The sequence below is a fragment of the Parasteatoda tepidariorum genome, chromosome 1 (assembly GCF_043381705.1).
Source record: "Parasteatoda tepidariorum isolate YZ-2023 chromosome 1, CAS_Ptep_4.0, whole genome shotgun sequence".
In the NCBI taxonomy this organism is placed as follows: domain Eukaryota; kingdom Metazoa; phylum Arthropoda; class Arachnida; order Araneae; family Theridiidae; genus Parasteatoda; species Parasteatoda tepidariorum.
The window spans coordinates 3611871-3629945 of record NC_092204.1 but is presented as its reverse complement, the minus strand read 5'-3'; the positions used below and the strand labels follow the sequence as shown (position 1 = coordinate 3629945).

Below are 18075 nucleotides of genomic sequence, written 5' to 3'. Positions count from 1 at the left end.
TTTAGCTCATTACCAAAAACCAGCTGTTCTTTATCGTCTGAGATATCAGTGAATCGCATAGCTTACAGCTTTTATTCATTTCTGGATTAACGTCGAATTAAAGTAATGGTATGGTGTACCGCTTCCGTACGAAGCGATACATTTTATTTTTTAGTTTTCCATAATGAAAATGACAGCTCAGTATAGGCCATATCGCAACGAAGACGGTATGGAAGCTGAACAAGTTACGTGGGGTGATCAAGAGGTCGGAGATGTGGAGATATATCAGAGAACTACCGAAGAAATCAGAGTTTCCAATAGAAATCTCGTTGTGGCTGGGATTGGTATTGGATTAATAAGTGCTCTGCTTGGTTTAATTATCGGCTATTTTGCGCATTCCGAACATAGCCAGTGCATTCCTAGTTTGTCAGTAGCGTTACATTCAGTTCAAGAGGCCAACCCTTATGTGAGAAGAAAAATTTCACAAATGATTAGTAGTGAAGAAATAAAAAATTTTATTAAAGATTACAGTCGTGAACCACACATAGCTGGCAGCTCAACGGATCGTCATTTCGCTCTGAATATTAAATCTGATTGGTTGAAACATTCCATGGATTCTGCAGATATCGTCGAATACAATGTTTTGTTAAGCTATCCTGATAAGGAAAAACCCAATGTTGTTAAAATAATTGACAACCTCAATAGAGACGTGGTGAAAATCGAATCTCATGGAAAGAAGACCCTCAACCCAGCGTTTAGTGCGTATTCCTTGCCCGGCAACGCTACGGGAAACCTGGTCTACATCAATTACGGACAAACTTCTGATTTTACTTATTTAAAATCTCTTGGAATTCCTATTGAGGGTAAAATTTTAATTGCTAGACACTGGAAATTGCCAGCAGATGAAATAGTCTGGAATGCGCAGCAGTTTAAAGCCGCCGGTTTGATACTGTATCCCGACCCGGATAAATATAATCCTCCCATTCTGCATTCCGACTCGTATCCTAAAACTTGGTGGCTGCCTTCCAATGCTGCTAGAACGGATTCAATTCTATGGAATGGCGCCGGGGATCCTCTGACGCCAGGATATCCGGCTCGCCACGATGCAAACCGACTCTCCATTTCTTCAGCTCTCTTGCCAGCCCTTATTGTTCAACCTATTAGTTATGACAATGCATACATTTTGCTGAGCTCACTGGCGGGTCCGGATGCCCCGAAAGAATGGCAGGGTGGTTTCAATTTCACGTATAAACTGGGTGGATCTTTCAAAGATTCTGCTTGGAAGATTCAACTTCAAGTCTATAATCAGTACGTGAATAAAACAATTTATAATGTTATCGGCACCATTCGTGGTAAAACCGAACCAGACCGGTATGTGATCATAGGCGGGCATCGAGACGCTTGGTCTTACGGCGCTGTAGATGCTGCAGGTGGTACGGCAGCTTTGTTGGAACTTTCGAGAGTGTATGGACGCCTGCTCAAAGAAGGCTGGCGGCCTAGGAGGACTATTATGTTTTGTAGCTGGGGTGCGGAAGAACACAATTTAATTGGCTCTACAGAATGGCTAGAAGATAACCTCAAACTCCTCCACGGTCGAGCTGTAGCTTATATAAATGCCGATATATTAGTTGCGGGTAACGCATCGCTACGAGCCGTAGCATCTCCGCTACTCTACAATGCCATTTTTAATGCAACAAAGGAGGTTTTAAATCCAAACGAACTAGACCGTGCTGAAGGCATGAAAACTGTTTATGACGCCTGGCTGATGAGTTTTCCGCACAAGAGAAATAGGTCTGATCTGTTATATCCTAATTATGCACGGCCCATAATGCATCTGCCGTCAGACAGCTTGGAAGATATCATTTCTAAAACAAAAGTGGATAGCAACTCCAGTTTGTTAGATAGTTATTTGAAAGATTCCATGCAGTTAGTAAGGCCTAAAATTCGAGAAATGGATATGAGGGGAAATTACGCTCCGTTTTTTGTCCACGCCGGCATCCCCGCTTTAGATGTATCTTTCGTTCACGACTCGACCATGTCCAGCTCTTCTTATCCACTGCACCACACGGAGTATGACAATTTTGAGTTTGTCAAAAATTTAATCGATCCATCTTTTAAATACCATGCCACTGTGACCAAGATATTGGGCGAGCTTCTCCGAGATCTCGCCGACTCCCTCTTCTTGCCCTTTAATTTATTCGATTACGCCCAAATATTGCAAGATTTCTTTCTAAACCTCAATTCTAGAATGAGGAGGGGTATGGAAGAGCATGCCATCAACCTGAACCATCTAGAATCGGCCATAAAAAACTTTTCGAGCGCGGCTCTCAAGTTCCATTCAATGCAGGAGACCGTCGATTTATCTGATCCCATGACTGTCCGCCGCATCAACGATCAGCTTCTTCTGCTCGAAAGAGCTTTTCTAGATCAAAACGGCTTGCCTCGAAATATTTACAAGAAACACATCATCATGTCCCCCAGTGAAAGTTATTTGTCCGGTATATTTCCTGGTCTCTTAGATGAATTCTCAAACCTCGAACAGTATCCGCAGGATTCCGAATCATCAGAGCTGATTAAAGCTCATTTTTCTGTTTTAGTCTTCACTATACAATCAGCTGCTAAAATAATAGAAAGTGTATAATCATTATTTGTTAAAGCTTTTATGGATGAACGTACTTATTCCGACACTTAATTAACTGTGTTAATTCCTCGCTCCTGGCTTTAACCTCTACGTTGTGTTCGATTTACGAAGACCCTGAATTGAAAGTCTTATTAATGAGTTTTCTTAGTATGATTCTTTGAAATGTGTTTGCTCTGACAAGTGATCTTTTTTAAACAAGTAACTCTCGAGTGTTAATAATATATCTGTGTACAATTATTGATTTTTTTTAATCTTTACCTTGAAAAGTTGCCCAGTTAAAAGCCTTTTAATTGAAAAATTTTAAAGAAAAGAAATTTTGTTTCTTTGAAATGTGTTTGCTCTTGCAAGTAATCTTTTTTAAGCAAGTAATTCTCATGTGTTGATAATATATATATGTAACAATTATTGTTTCATTTTTACTGTGAAAAGTTACCTAGTTGAATACCTTTTAATTGAAAAATTTAAGGGAAAGAAACTGATTATGCCATCAAAAGTTATTGGATTATGCTTTTTCTATTTAGGTATTTTTTTCTGATACTTTAAATATTTATTAGTTAATGTTTATTAAAATTGTTCCCAAACGGGGTACCGAGGGCACCGTGGATTAGTTAAAGGGAGTTCGTGCTTTTTATAACCAGTGATGATTTTTGAAAGCTTAGATTATAATTAGATCCAACATGTATTTCATAATTTATTTAATCCTTTGGTTGCCTTTATGAAATTATTTCGAGTAAAATTTCTAAGAAATAAAAATGCCATTTTTTAAAAACAAAATAAAACATTTGTAATGATATCTTGAACAAAATATTGCATTAGTATTTCCACTTGCATTTTTCAAATCGAAATAAAATAACTTATGTCTTTAATAAGGAAATATGTTTCCTTAATAACCGTTTTCAACCAAGTTAATTTAAGTTTTCATTTCGAAGTAAAGCGTAATTTGTCTTACTTTATTAATTTGCAGCTCAGGTGTCTGTTTAGAAGAAATTTGGGTCCGTTAACGGACCCTTCACAAAATAATTTATTTTTAAATCGGACCCTTCACAAATTGTACCATGTAATTGACAAATGTAAACGGAACTAAATTTTGTCTTCGGCAGACGCTTCTTTATTTATTCATCCGAAATTAATATTCTGCGTACAGCAGTATTGGCTAAATACCAAATATTTGTATGTTGCATCGCTAATTTAGTAGCTGCATTTGCTGTTTATTTTTTAAAATGTAATTTTTTTAAATTATGATTTTACAGTGTTGATCATTATCTTGTTATGTCTTTACAATTGAAAAAAACCTTGAGAAAGTTTGTTTGCAGTAACGGACCCTATTTTCACAAATTCACAAAAGCGGACCCTGGTTGAAAGAATCAGACTTAACGTTATTTTATATTCATAAATTACGAGTAATTTTTTTCACAATTTTACAAAAACGGCCTTTTCATAAAATGTCTGGACAGACATTTTAGCTAATTTATATATATTTATATATTTAGCTGCAGCTAATGTAAATTAACCAAATTAATAAAAGCTATCCAAATGTAGAACAAGGGCCACAAATTCAACTATTGGACATAAAACATAGTTTTAGATTGTTTATTATAAAACAAAATTCTTCATATCTTTAGCTAAATAATCAAAAATTGTCTTTTATAGGTCATAAGGTTCAAAATTACCTTTTTTTATAAAGTCAGAAATCAGCTGAAAGAAGGTTGATTTAAGGTTCCTTAACCGAAAAAAATTGGGAACCCCTGTTTTAAGGTATTGGATTTTAATTACTTATATTTATGCTTTTTTTCTCTAATTATCCGCGGTTTAAACCTTACTGTCTAAAACCTGCTTGCCCAAAATTTTCTTAAACTGTCCGAAACCCTTTTATTAAAATTGTTTCCATTAAAAAAAAATATTGTTAAAAATAAAAGGTTAATTCTTGAACAAGAAACAAAATGAAGACAAGTTTTTGTTTCATTAAAAAAGTTCATTATTATTTTTAATATTGCATTATTTATCCTTATGCAAAAACATAATTTATCAGTATTAAAAGCATATTTATTCATATTTAAAAGATATTGTATTCACTTTTGTTGTTCAATGAATTGTGGAGCTTCAAAACTTATATTTTCTTATTATATTATTTTCAGTTAAAGCAAATTGTATAAAAAATATCAAATATTTATTAATATATGTAATAATGTGCACAATGGTTACACCTTTCAGAATTTTTACCTTTTACCAAAGTTCAAGGTTTAGGATTCTTTAAGACAAAGACAGTAAAGCACAAGTGTCCTGTTCAAAGCCAATTTAGGATGTCTAATTTCCTTTATTTTATTNTTATTTTCAGTTAAAGCAAATTGTATAAAAAATATCAAATATTTATTAATATATGTAATAATGTGTACAATGGTTACACCTTCAAGAAGTTCAAGATTTAGGATTCTTTAAGACAAAGACAGTAAAACACAAGTGTCCTGTTCAAAGCCAATTTAGGATGTCTAATTTCCTTTATTTTATTTTTTTTTCTCCTTATTATTTTAAAAAGGAGGCTAATCGATTCAAGTTTTATTTGTTATTTGATACAAATAAGCATTTTTGTTCAATTAATATTCTTTTTACTAAGATTAGTTCCTTTTTAGAGATATTACCTATATCAGGGTTGGGTTTTTGACNGTTTAAACTGTCAAAAACTGTCACATGTCAAAAACCTGCCAACCCTGACCTATATATTTTGTTTGTTCAATTTTTGTACGACATCAAATAAAAATTTAAGTTCTTAAAAGGGGAATTTGATGACATATGGTTGAAAACATGTATTTTCAAGAAGTGAAAAAATGAAAAACTATTACACATTTTACAAAACTCTTAAAACTTTCATTTAAACTCTACAAATATTTGGATAAAGTTTTATCTCGTCTAAATTGAGCTATGATTAAAAAGAATAATATTACATAACATTGATAGTTAGTATTTATGTTTGAATCTTAGGTCTACCATAATATATTTACATTAATTTTTAATTTTAAATATATTTCTGTCATGAATTAGTTGGTTTTTTTACTTAATTAGTTTCTTATTTTAATTTATGTACTATTTAGACAAATTTGCACAAAAATTTATTCATTAAGCACAGTTTTTATTAAATAACTTAGGGGGAAAAAAATTGTTAATTATACAACTGAAAACCTTAAACTGATAGCAAAGTTCATTCTAGGCGGAGTTTGCAGGGCAGGGCCCTTCATTTGTTTTTTAAATGCGACATTTGCGTCATGCATACTCCTTAAACCTGATTATGCACCAGATATATTAAAAAGGAAAACATTCTATTTGCGCCACTTTTTTTTTATAAATCCATATGTTTCTCCAAACATTTTTCAATCTTAATTGTTTTTCTGATCTTTGCCTTATGGTTATTTCAATTCTTATAAAGTTAATACATTATTGCAACATGCGCATTTCAACTTGAACTATCACTTTTTTAAAGCATTTGATTTTGGGCAATTCTGTCGCAATTTCCTTTTTTTTATGATAGTTTTTCATTCTTAAAGTTATTTATAATTTTATCAGCCGCTTTCCCATGGTTTTCCAAATTACGATATTCTTTATACGACATACGAATTTCAAATTTAAGTTATCACTTTTTGACATGTTCGAATCACAACAATTCCTAGAGTTAGATAAAAGGAAAAAACTATCTGTGAACACAAAATCTCAATAAAAAAATAAACTTTCTGCACACATTGATTTATTTACTTTTGTAAATAGTTTCAATCTTATCCCCGCCACCTCAATTTGGTGAAATTTATTTGCAATTCTTGCCTGAATATGAATCTCAATGTGTGATTTTTAAATCACAAATACATAAAATTTTAAAAGCACTTTAAAACGAATCTCAATATTTAATTTTAAAATCTGTTACGAATCTTTATGTTTGATTTTAAAATCACTAGAATACGAATCCCGATATTTCACTTTTAAATACGAAACAAGACATTAAATTTTAAAAACACATAACTATGAATCTCAATGTTTAATTTTAAAATCTGTTTCTACAAATCTTTATGTTTGATTTTAAAATCACAAAAATATGAATCTCGATATTTAATTTTAAAATTGCGCGAATGTTAATTTTGGTGTCTAATCTTTAAATCGCATTAATAAGAAACATGATATTTGATATAAAATCATGTAAATACAAAACACAGTGTGCTATCTTAAATTCAATAAATAGGAATCATAATGTGGGATTTTTTAAATCTTGTGCATGTAATTGGAAATCACTTTTGCATTTGTATAAAAAAGTTTAAAAATGATTATTGACTTATCTTGGAAATTTGAAAAATATAAATTTTTTTCAAAAGGCGAATTACTTTTTCTTTTATTCGTAAGAAATTTTCCACAATGGTGATGAATTTTCCGAGAACGGTATCAGGGTATATTATATGGGTCTGACGATTCCATGACAATTTTTCATTGTTTTATAATAGATTTTTTGACATTTATCATTTTATCTGCAACTTTCACATATTTTTTCCAGTTCCAATATTTTTCATACAATGTTATTATGACATTTGATTCATGACTATTCCATCACAATTTCTCAATAGGGTTTTTTACATTTATCATTTTATTTACAATTTTCACGTGGTTTTTCCAGTTCTGATATTTTTAATACAATGTTATTATGGCATTCGATTCATCACAACAATTCCGTCACAATTTCTCAATAGGTTTTTTTACATTTGTCATTTTATCTGCAACTTTCACATGGTTTTTCCAATTCCAATATTTTTAATAATATGTTATTATGACATTCGATTCATGACAATTCCATCACAATTTCTTGTTTTATAATAGTTTTTTTGACACTTATCATTTTATGTGCAACTTTCAAATTTTTTTTAGTTCTGATATTTTTAATACAATGTTATTATGACATTCGATTCATGATGATTCCATCACAATTTCTCATTTTTTATAATAGTTTTTTTGACACTTATCATTTTATCTGCAACTTTCACTTGGTTTTTTTAGTACTGATATTTTTAATACAACGTTATTATGGCATTCGATTCATGATGATTCCATCACAATTTCTCATTGTTTTATAATAGGTTTCTTGGAAGCTGTTTGTTGTTTCTTGACAATAGTTCTCACGGAAGCTGTTTGTTGTTCTGACTATTTCCTCGAGGTTTTTTAAATTCTGATATAATTTGTATGATGTCACTGCTAGTGAATTTCACTGACATTTCATCATAAACCCACATTTCTAATCACTTTTTCTGCAATTGAATTAATTTAGAACTGCGTAAATTTTGAGTATCTTAAAACTTATGTAAATATTTGTGAAATACAATGCCCCTTTTTGGACGGATAGTCTCCTTTTCAGTTTCTAATGTCCTGCCGTTTTTAAGGTCTAGAATGAACCCTGCTAAAAAGGACGCTTAAAGTGTTAAGAAAACTATTAAGATATGTTGAATATGGGCATTTAATGTATTATTGTATCATTGATATTTTTATTATTTTAGATTATTTTTAGCAGTCATAAATTCTTTTTAATCATGATCCAACTTCAATCAAGATTAATGTCAGGCATTCAATTAGACTTAAATTTGTTCTTACGTATATCAAAATCTATATATTATTATGTATGAATGTGCCTTTTTTTCTGCACTTATGATGCAATTTTGTAACATGAATTTAGACTACAAACTGTTTTATGTTTTATTATTATTATTTTCTGGGAGGGGGGGCTATATTTTATTTTGTGTTAAAAAAAAATACTTGAATTTACTTGTGGTTTATTATGGGAAAAATACTAAATTTAGTAATGATTTTTTTCCTACAGAAATTTATCAAATATAAAACTGTTCATAATAATATTCATTGTTAAATATTTTATTCTTGTAAAATGCATTTATTAGATGTTTTGTATGTTATTTTATTTATTTTTTTATTTTGTTTTATATTGCACACCTTGAATCTCTCTTTATTCTTATTGATTGTTTCACTTAGTGATAAAAAAAATTTTCTTATTTGGCTTTAAGCTGCCTTGCCTATTGCATTTCTGTAACAAGATGGATCATTTCTAGAAGATTTTTTTTCTTCTCAATAGTGAATAATTAATATGAATGTTATACTATTTGTGAATGATTATAAACTAGGTAATATTTATTTATTTCCTTTTTTAACTATTAGTATGACTTCTTTTTTTTTTCCATTTGATATTTTTAATCTATCTTCTATTGTACATGTGGTTGTTAACACATAAAAGTGTATTTTAATTAAAAATATAAGTTGCATAAATAACTATGAACTAATTTGACTTTTATTGCAACTCAAATTTTAAATAGTTCAAAATTTACAAATCAATCTGGATTTATATGTAATGAATTTTTGCTACACACAATAATGTCAGTCATTTTTATGATTATTGCAGTGTTCTCTCTAAGTATTTTTAGAAGGCTTGCCATTTCACAGAAATATGCACCATATTGTAAAAATGTCCTCTTTTTTTTTTAAAAGGAAAAAAGAGCTTATGTGGGAGAAAACAATTATAATTATTGAATAAAAAGTAACTAAAATAAAATTTTTCTTTGTTGACCTAAGTAGGAACTGACTTAAAAAAAATATTTTTTTTACATTACGTGTTCATATTTTTAGAAAAGAGATTGCAGCAGCAGAAAGCAGGAACTTCAGATTACCTTATCATGACGCAGCAAATTATTTTTAAACTGAGTTAGTATCTATAAACTTATTGGGACGACCTTGGTCTGTCATAGGCTGTAGTGCCCAAGAAGAAGAGGATTATCTATAAAATATTATTTGTCCTAATTATTTTGTGTATTTTGAATTCCGTTTTGAAGGGCACTAACTAGCTAAATATAATTCCTATGATTTTTAAGATTAGTGCCCTTCAAAATTGCTTGTTTTTGAATAAGCACCCTTCATTTTTTATTTTTAGAGAGATCTCTGTTATTAATTTTTTGTTTCATATCATTTTTTTAATAATGCATGTTTTTATTTTTGTAAGATTTTATTAGAATCTGTTTTAAATTTTGTAAATTGTTTAAGAAAATTGTTTAAAATAATTTGAAATGATCTGATCAATGTTTTTTTTATAATGCTAGAAATGACATAAATATATTAACCACCACATATTTTTTATTTGAAACTTATACACTTCCATTCAAGAAAGTTTAAGTTAATGCAGCTCAAAAATAAAAATCTGAAAATATCATGTGATCAATATATCATGCTGCACAATCTGAAAAAATTCTGTGCCCTGGCAATATTAGGAGTTCTAAATATATTTGTTTTGTTTAACTTATTCAAATAGGTTGTTTAAATTGGATAACTATATGAAATTTTATGTAAAAAAAATTTTTTTTTTGTTAACTTGATGTTTGGAAATAAAATTGGGCATAAATAAATAAGAAAATAAAAAATTCTGAAAAATTACAATTTGTGAAAAATTATAATATGCAATTTAAATTAATTTTACAATTGGTACCAAGATAAAATGTTATGTTTTTTTAATATTTTATTAAGCTAAAATCCGTCCTGTTAAATTGATTAACAATGTCCTGTTGAACCAGTTGAATGCTTTGCCATCTATCTTGGTCTTTAAAAGTAATAAATATTATAAAAATTTCAATGTATCTAGATGAAGTTAAAAATATAAAGGTGATTTGTTAATAAGATTATAAAAATTTTGATGTTACTAAAAAAATAAGTGTTAAAATGTGTTTCACACATAGAAACTATTTCAAGTTGGAGTGTGGGGTAACTGCTTAGGATCGGTTTCGACGTGAGAAAGGGAATCTTTATTTTTTTCCCCTGTCTACTATGTTAGCCCTAGAGTGAAGAGAAGCTACCCTAACTGAAATGCGCTATTCTTGTTTCCGCAGCAGCAGACGACCTTAGGCTTTGTGGCGGGGGGAGTTCTTACCGTAGACAAACTATACCACAAGTGTTCTAGAATGACCCGTGTTTGGTTATGAATGAAACATTTAGGCTGAGTCGTTAAGTTCTCAGATCTTTAAAGAATTAAGCAAATCTAATCTCAGAATATTATTTAGATTCTAAATCACTTATTTTCGAAATATGATATAAAATAATGCACAGCTGCCAACTCTACTGGATTTTGCCAGTTTCTTCTGGTCTACTAGTTGAATAAAAATTCTTCTAGTTTTTGTACATTTTAGAAAAATTTCTATTGAAATAGCATTTTTGCACAGATTATTGCTTAGTTGAATATTTAAATACATATTACTAATGCATAATGAAACAAGTCTCATTGATAGAAATTAGTTTTAAAACTTTTTTGTTTCAAAATGTTACGTTTATTTTTATTCGGAACTCCCTTTTTAAATTAATTAAAAAAATCTTTTAACTTGTGAGGAATTAAATATAATTACTGCTCAAAATTCTGAGTAAACATAATACAGAACATTTCAAACATGGAGGACTTTGTGACTCCACATATTTAACATGCACCCTTTACTATGCAAAGAGTCTTCGGTCGGCAGGGTTAGATCTGACGACCTCTAGGACATGAACCCAGTGCCCTGTTGGCTATATGAAGAATATATTACATATTGGCAGGGTGCGTAGCATTTTTAAAAAGTGCTTAAAGGTGTTTATTTTTGATTTACGTTTTTTTAAAAGCCCTTAAAGGTATTTTTTTATTCGGAATTTGTAAAAAGGGCTTAATTTTATACCTTTTAAAAAGATATATTTTTTTTGCCTTGTCGACTGTCATTCTAAATTACAAAGAAAGCATGATTTCACAATTTTTTCTGCAATATTTATCAGAAACTAGTTATTTTATCATGGTTATGTAAAGTTTTTGAAAATGTTTATTGAATTTTATTGCTTTTATGTTTATAAATTAAGAACTTCAAACAATAAAAAAAAATTTTTTATTGCTGCACAGATCTTAATTATGATTTTGTTTTTGGAAAGTGATTACAATATTTTTTTTGAGTGCTTAAAAAGTACTTAAAAGGTGCTTTTTTTTTGTTGAAAAATCTAGCTACGTACCCTGATTGATCAATAGTTTGCATACATTTAACATTCCCTATTGGCAGCTATGCTAATTGAAATTTAACCTTAACAATCATAAAACTTAAAGGTATTCTATGATTACCCATGGCCAGCAGTCTAATCTATAAGATTTTCAACATTTTGAGACCCTCTTTTTAACTATTTCTTTTGGATTTCAGGCTTTTAATTATATTTTATGAAGAGTAATTTGTTAAATATAATACATTTTATTGACTCATTAATAAGTAAATAATTTCTCAAGTTTAAATTAAAAAGTTCATTTGTGTTTTGTATGAATGAATTTATAATTTACTTTACGTTTAATGTATGTTTTGTATTTAAACTTTGACAACATTAAAATATACATTTCGTTAAAGGTATTTTAATTCAAGTAAAATTAACCAACTTTTTAAGTTTAGTCTAATAAATATTCTTTTAAAGGGGAAGAAAACATCTATTTTTTTTTTTTTTTACCTACAATTTTGTATATATTTAGTTTACTAAAAAAGTTTTTTTTGTGGATTTATAAGTTTAACTATTTGTATTAGATTTTTTGTTGTTATTTGAGTTGGTTTTAGATTATTGTGATAGTTAGAGGTGTATTAGAATATATTTTTGCTCATTCATTTTTCATTTATCTACGTTTTATTTTTCCATAATCACCGCTTTTTATTCCTCTTGATATGTAATATTTTATGTAATTTTACCATTTTTATTAACTTGCAGTTAACTTATTGCTTTTACTTTGATTTTAATGTTAAACTTTTTTTTGTAAACTTTTGAGTAATAAGTGTTAGTGTGTGATTTGTAGCTACTGTTAACTCTTAATTATCCGTGCCGTCAGGTTTCCATGGCAACCACAGATTGGTTTTGCCCTCTCAGCAAATGCCACTTGTTAGTATTATATCATGTAAAATATCTTCTCTTTGATGTTTCAGTTTATCCTTTTAAAAAATTATGTTTTAAAATTTGAAAGAAAAGATTCTCACTAAGGAAAATAATCATTTGACAGACTCTTACATAAATATAGCTGCCAACTCTACTGGATTTTGCCAGTCTCTCACCTCAACTGGATTAATTAAAATTCTCCTGGTTTTTGAACATTTTAGATAATTCCTTAAAATTGTGTAAGTTCCCTAAAAAAAATCTCTTTTGAAATAGAATTTTTTTACAGATTTCTGCTTGTTTGCTAGAATATTTAAATAAGTATTACTAATACACAATGAAGTGAACCTCATTTATAGAAATCAGTTCAAAACTTTTTTTGTTCTAAGAATGTTCAGTTTATTTTTTATTCAGAACTCTCTTTTTACATTAATTGAAAAAAAAAATTTTTAAAACTATCTTTGATGAATTAAATGCCTATTAATATTCAAATTTATGTTTAAACATAATACATAGCATTTCGAGTATGTTTAATGTCAATCATAGCTTATAAATATTGCAGTTTTTCTATTTTGACGAGCGCAAAAACTCCGAAAAATTCCCTATGTGTAAAATATTTAGTACATCATGCGACAATTATCATGAAATTTATACAATTTCATAAAATCTACTGAATTTTTCCCTATCCACGTTGGCAGCTATGCATAAATGAGCAATCTATTTTCAGAGACTCTCACAGAAAATTAAATTTAGAACATAATCTTTTGCAAAAAATAAAAATCATTTGACCATTTTAAGACAAAATCACCTACCAATAAAAAAATTGTGTGACCAAATTATAGGGGATGATTATTGTATTTCAAGTAATATTGTACTTACAGTCCAAATGCCATTTAAAATATTTTATTTGACAGCAAATAGTCTTAATGTTATTTTTAAAACGAAATCTATATTTTTATTAGCATAAAAGTAAACCCTAATTGTAAATAAATAAAAGAAAGAAACTAAAAGCAAAACAATTCAATTTTGCAAATTTCTATATTGTGCAATTTTTTTCGAGGAACCAAGAACATTTTTGAAATTTCTTCAAATAACTTCCAAATTGCGAAGTGAATTTTCTATTTAACGAATTTATTTTTTGAATGCCACTTTCCCTCTATTTCCCAAAATATTTCAGAACATTTCAAATTTGTTAACTCATTTTATGAGGGAAATGACCTTATATTAATTTTCACAACCACTTAACTTTTAGAGAAAGTTGTAAAATCCCTTTTTGTTTGCATTTTAAGCGAAAAACTCTGACAAAACGGATTTTATCAGAAGTAATTAAAAGATTTAAGAATGCATATGCTTAAAATTACTTTTATAATAAGTGCAGCTATAATTTTATGCATAAATTTAGCTTCTTTTTTTTTAGTTCAAAATGTATGTAGCATGATAGTGTAGCAGAGTATAATGTTTTGCTCTGTTCTTGCTTTCCAAGCAGATTTCTTTCATGGTGGTTAAGATTTATATGATAAATAGTAGATGCTAGTTTACAAGTTAAAGGTGTTTCAATTGCTATTTTAATTATTTCTAGTGCTAATGAATTTAGAACCTGTTTTGGGTTTAAGAATTTCAAAAGGTGGTTTTCTATTTAATGAATTTTCCATATAACGAACTTATTATCGAAATTTAGAGACTTCTTTAAATAGAGGTTCGACTATGATCATAAAATTTATTATTTCTGAACTCTACTGTGTTATAAAAGTTTTTATAAAGTTTTCTCAACACTTCCTCTTGGAATAATGTGGGAAATTCGCTATGCAAGAGATTAAATTAGGGTGTGGGAAGGAATTTTGCTTAATTGAGCAAAAAAAAAAAAAAAATTTTTTTTTAAAATTAATTCTAAGTTTTTATTAATTTACTTTTATTATTAATTTCTAATCTTTCATTTGATGGGATGACTTGTGATATCCTATAAGTTAGTAATTGAGTAGAGCAGCTAATATAACAATCAAGCTAAGAAGGCTGCTTCCAGTTAATCCAAATTACAAAAATATATCTATCATTAAGAGAGTAAATATTGATGCTGAACTGCATGAAATGAAGGGTATCAGAGTTGTTTCAAATTCTTTTAAAGACAAAAATCATTATTTATCAAAAAAAGAATTTTTTCTGTTTTATTATGCCCTTTTAATAAATGAATGAGCTATGTTGTTCCCATAGCTATGCCACTGCCTATGGTGAAAAACGAATTTTATACCTAAATGGTGTTGCTTTTTAAAATTTTAATGAATTGTTCGAAATTAATGGAATTACCTACATATTGTTAATATGTTGCACTTTGTGAACTCTGCCGCGAGAACTCCTATCATAATTCTATCTTACACTGTTTTGTATATTTCAGAAAATTTAATTGTTTTTTAAAAAAATAAATGATTAGATATTTGCATGCAGTGTCATAGTTTTATGGTATGTTTGGAGGGGATTACGCCCCCTTGGGGGTTACACCTGCTCAAATAATTAGACCCTAGTCTGATAATTTGACCAGGAACTGCATATATATATATGTCCCTGGTCAAATTATTAGACATTAGACTCACTCTGAGATTCTATGTATAATCTTAATTATCAGGTGATACTACACAGCTTTATTGTTTTTACTCGACTGAAACCGGTTTGCACTTGCTTACGTTCGTGTATCCATGGGTTAACATTGTGATGCAATACGTTAAAAATAAACACAAATAGGAAGCATATAAAATCTCCTAAATAAAAACCCATTACATGTATGTTTAAGTATAAAAGTATTGCCTATAAACTCTTGCAAAACATGTGATTATTAAGGAACTACAGTGCGTCTAATCATTTGATCTAATTATTATAATATACTAATATAGTACTTAATATAATAAGTATTCTATGCTTATATAATATATAGTCTAATTTAACCAATTGATACACTAACGTAAACAAGTGCAAATTGGTTTCAATTGCGTAAAAATAATAAAGCTGTATAGAATCACCTGATACTTAAGATTTTACAAAGAATCTTAGAGTGTGTTTAATAGTTTAACCAGATGTGTGTGTATATAATACATACANAATTATATATTCTAAATGTTTAAATGACGAAAAAATGTTTTATTAAAATTTTTTATGTCATTAATCCAGTAATGTATAATTTCGGAGGTTTTTTTCCCCCTATACCCTCCCAAAAACTACGCCACTGTTTGCATGCCAAATTTTAAACTTTTTCTTTTTGTGTGAATATTTATTCTGCACAGTATTATATTTAAAGTTAATCAGGCAGAAGTGTTCTGCACTCTCCGGTTGTTTACATTGGAAAATGTGTTGCAAATTTTTATTTCGTAATGTTTTTCATTTTATTAGATTGTTGGGAATATTGTTATAAAGTATGTATTTGTTGCATGGATGTTGAATATTAATGAGTTTTTAATTTATATGCTTAAAGACTGTATGTGTAAAAACCCACCAGACATGTATTTGTGCTACAGGAATCAATTGCTGTAAAATAAAGTATTCATTTTTCTGTTCCAGTTTAAAATTTCGCTGCTTATTTACTTAACATAACTGCTAAGTCTATTGTTTCTTTTTAACGAAGACTCCTGTATTTTACAATTATCATCTCCGGCTTACCTGTAGGTATATTCTCAAATTTCTCCGTATTTGTTAAAGAAATTTTTGGTGATAAAATATCCACTGATTCTCTTATTCCTTAACAGATGGTGCTATTGCAAGTACTGCAGTATGTTGAATTTTAATAGTTTGAGTCGAGCCGTGATGACTCAGGGGATAGAGCGTTCGCCTTCCAATGAGGTGAAGTCCAGGTTCGAATCGCAGCGATGATTAGTCGATACGAATTCCGCATCCAGCTTGCACCGATCACTGCTGGCGTATAATATCCTCAGTTAGTAGACGGATCTTGGGTTAGAGTCCCCTTATCGGCAGGCTAACAGTGGGAGGTTTTCCTCTCCAAATAACTCAAATGTTAGATTTGTTCCATAAATAGATCAGTTCCATAAAAAAGTCATCCACGAAGCAAATTTCTCAAAAACCTTGATCCAGGAATTCCCTTGTCTTCTGGATGGGGTTCAAAATTACAAAGCTACGGAATTGAACAGATATGTATAATTTTAAATCCTTTCTTTGGAAGTAACTTCTTGATGTTGTCCATTTGCTAAAGTCAAATATGCATATCAAACAAAACCTGTTTTTTGAGAATCAAGCCGTTTCTTTTAGGTTATAAAAAATGTAATAAAAATACTTGGTATGTAATTGGTTTCAAATGAGTTTTTAAATTTTTTATTGTTCTTTCCAGAATGCAAGCTTAGAATAAAATTTATTTTGTATTTATATGTAATCAGATTTCTTTTTAACGAACTTCCATTTCGCGAATTTCTGTATTTTGTGATTTTTTTCTAGAACGAAGAACATTTTAGAAATTTCTTCGTAAAATTACTTCCAAATAGCGAAGTGAATTTGCTATTTAACGAACTTTTCTTTGAAATCCTATTTTCCCTATTTCCCAAAATATTTTAAACTTGTTAGCGCATTTTATAGGAGGAAATGATCTTGAATTAATTTTCTCAGCTACTTATTCCCAATATAAATTGACGAGAAAGCATAAAAGAAATTTCTAAAGCATGGAACTATTATGTTACAGATCGTACTATTCGTAACAGTTTTGATAAAGCTGGGTTTTGGAAAGTGTGGTAGACGAGGATGATATTCCTTCAGAAGAACTTAAAAAAAAAAAAACATTGGTACAGCTTAGAGACCAACTACGAAATTAACGGTGATGATTACTGATTAATGATTTTCTTTTTATTGATTCTGAAGCTGCAATCGCAGAAACATTAACTGAATACGGATATTTTATGGACAGTGTGGAAAATAAAAATAGTACGGCAATAAATTGTGAGGAAGATGAAGACAAAAATGATGACGAAATCGCTAAACTTTCATATGATGAAATGTTAAAATCACAATTCGATAAGAAATAATAATTTACAAGATAAAGGTGTATCAATTGCTATTTTAATTATGTCTAGTGTTTAGGAATTTAAAACCTGTTTTGTGTTGTTTAAGTATATTTAGAATAGTGATTTTCTATTTAACGAATTTTCCATATAACGAACTTTTTATCGGGGTTTAGTGACTTCGTTAAATAGAGGTCGAACTGTACCCGTATAAAGAAATTACAATGCGTATTAATATCGTTCCGAGAACACATGATTCAGGGTGCGAAGTGTTTTTAAAAGGTGCTTATTTTCGAATTAAATATTTTTAAAAGCTCTAAAAGTGCATTTTTTATATTCGGGGTATGCAAAAAGTGCTTAATTTTCTGTCTTTTAAAAAGAGATTTTTCTTTTCTTTGCCGTGTCGATTGTTTTAAATTACAAAAAAATTCATGATCATCACAATTTTCTCTGCAATATTTATCAGAAGCTAGTTTTTTTTTTTTATCATGATTATGTTAAGTTTTTGAATTTTATTATGATAATTTCAAATTTTTTTAATTAATTTAG

At 29.2% G+C, this 18075-nt stretch overlaps 1 protein-coding gene across 2 annotated transcripts; it reads left to right on the top strand.

The window, feature by feature from the left end:
* The first annotated feature begins 6 nt into the window (after window positions 1–6).
* Window positions 7–16091, top strand: LOC107446485 (N-acetylated-alpha-linked acidic dipeptidase 2). 2 transcript variants are annotated; one of them, XM_071181898.1, is made up of 4 exons: window positions 7–3141; window positions 4271–4375; window positions 8656–8772; window positions 9272–16091. In XM_071181898.1, exon 1 carries the CDS (start codon window positions 164–166, stop codon window positions 2618–2620), a length of 2457 nt encoding a protein of 818 aa, XP_071037999.1. In that variant the 5' UTR covers window positions 7–163; the 3' UTR covers window positions 2621–3141; window positions 4271–4375; window positions 8656–8772; window positions 9272–16091. The 2 variants fall into 2 exon arrangements, with proteins under 2 accessions (XP_071037999.1, XP_015916644.1); XM_016061158.3 differs by lacking the exon at window positions 8656–8772.
* The last annotated feature ends 1984 nt before the right edge of the window (window positions 16092–18075 follow it).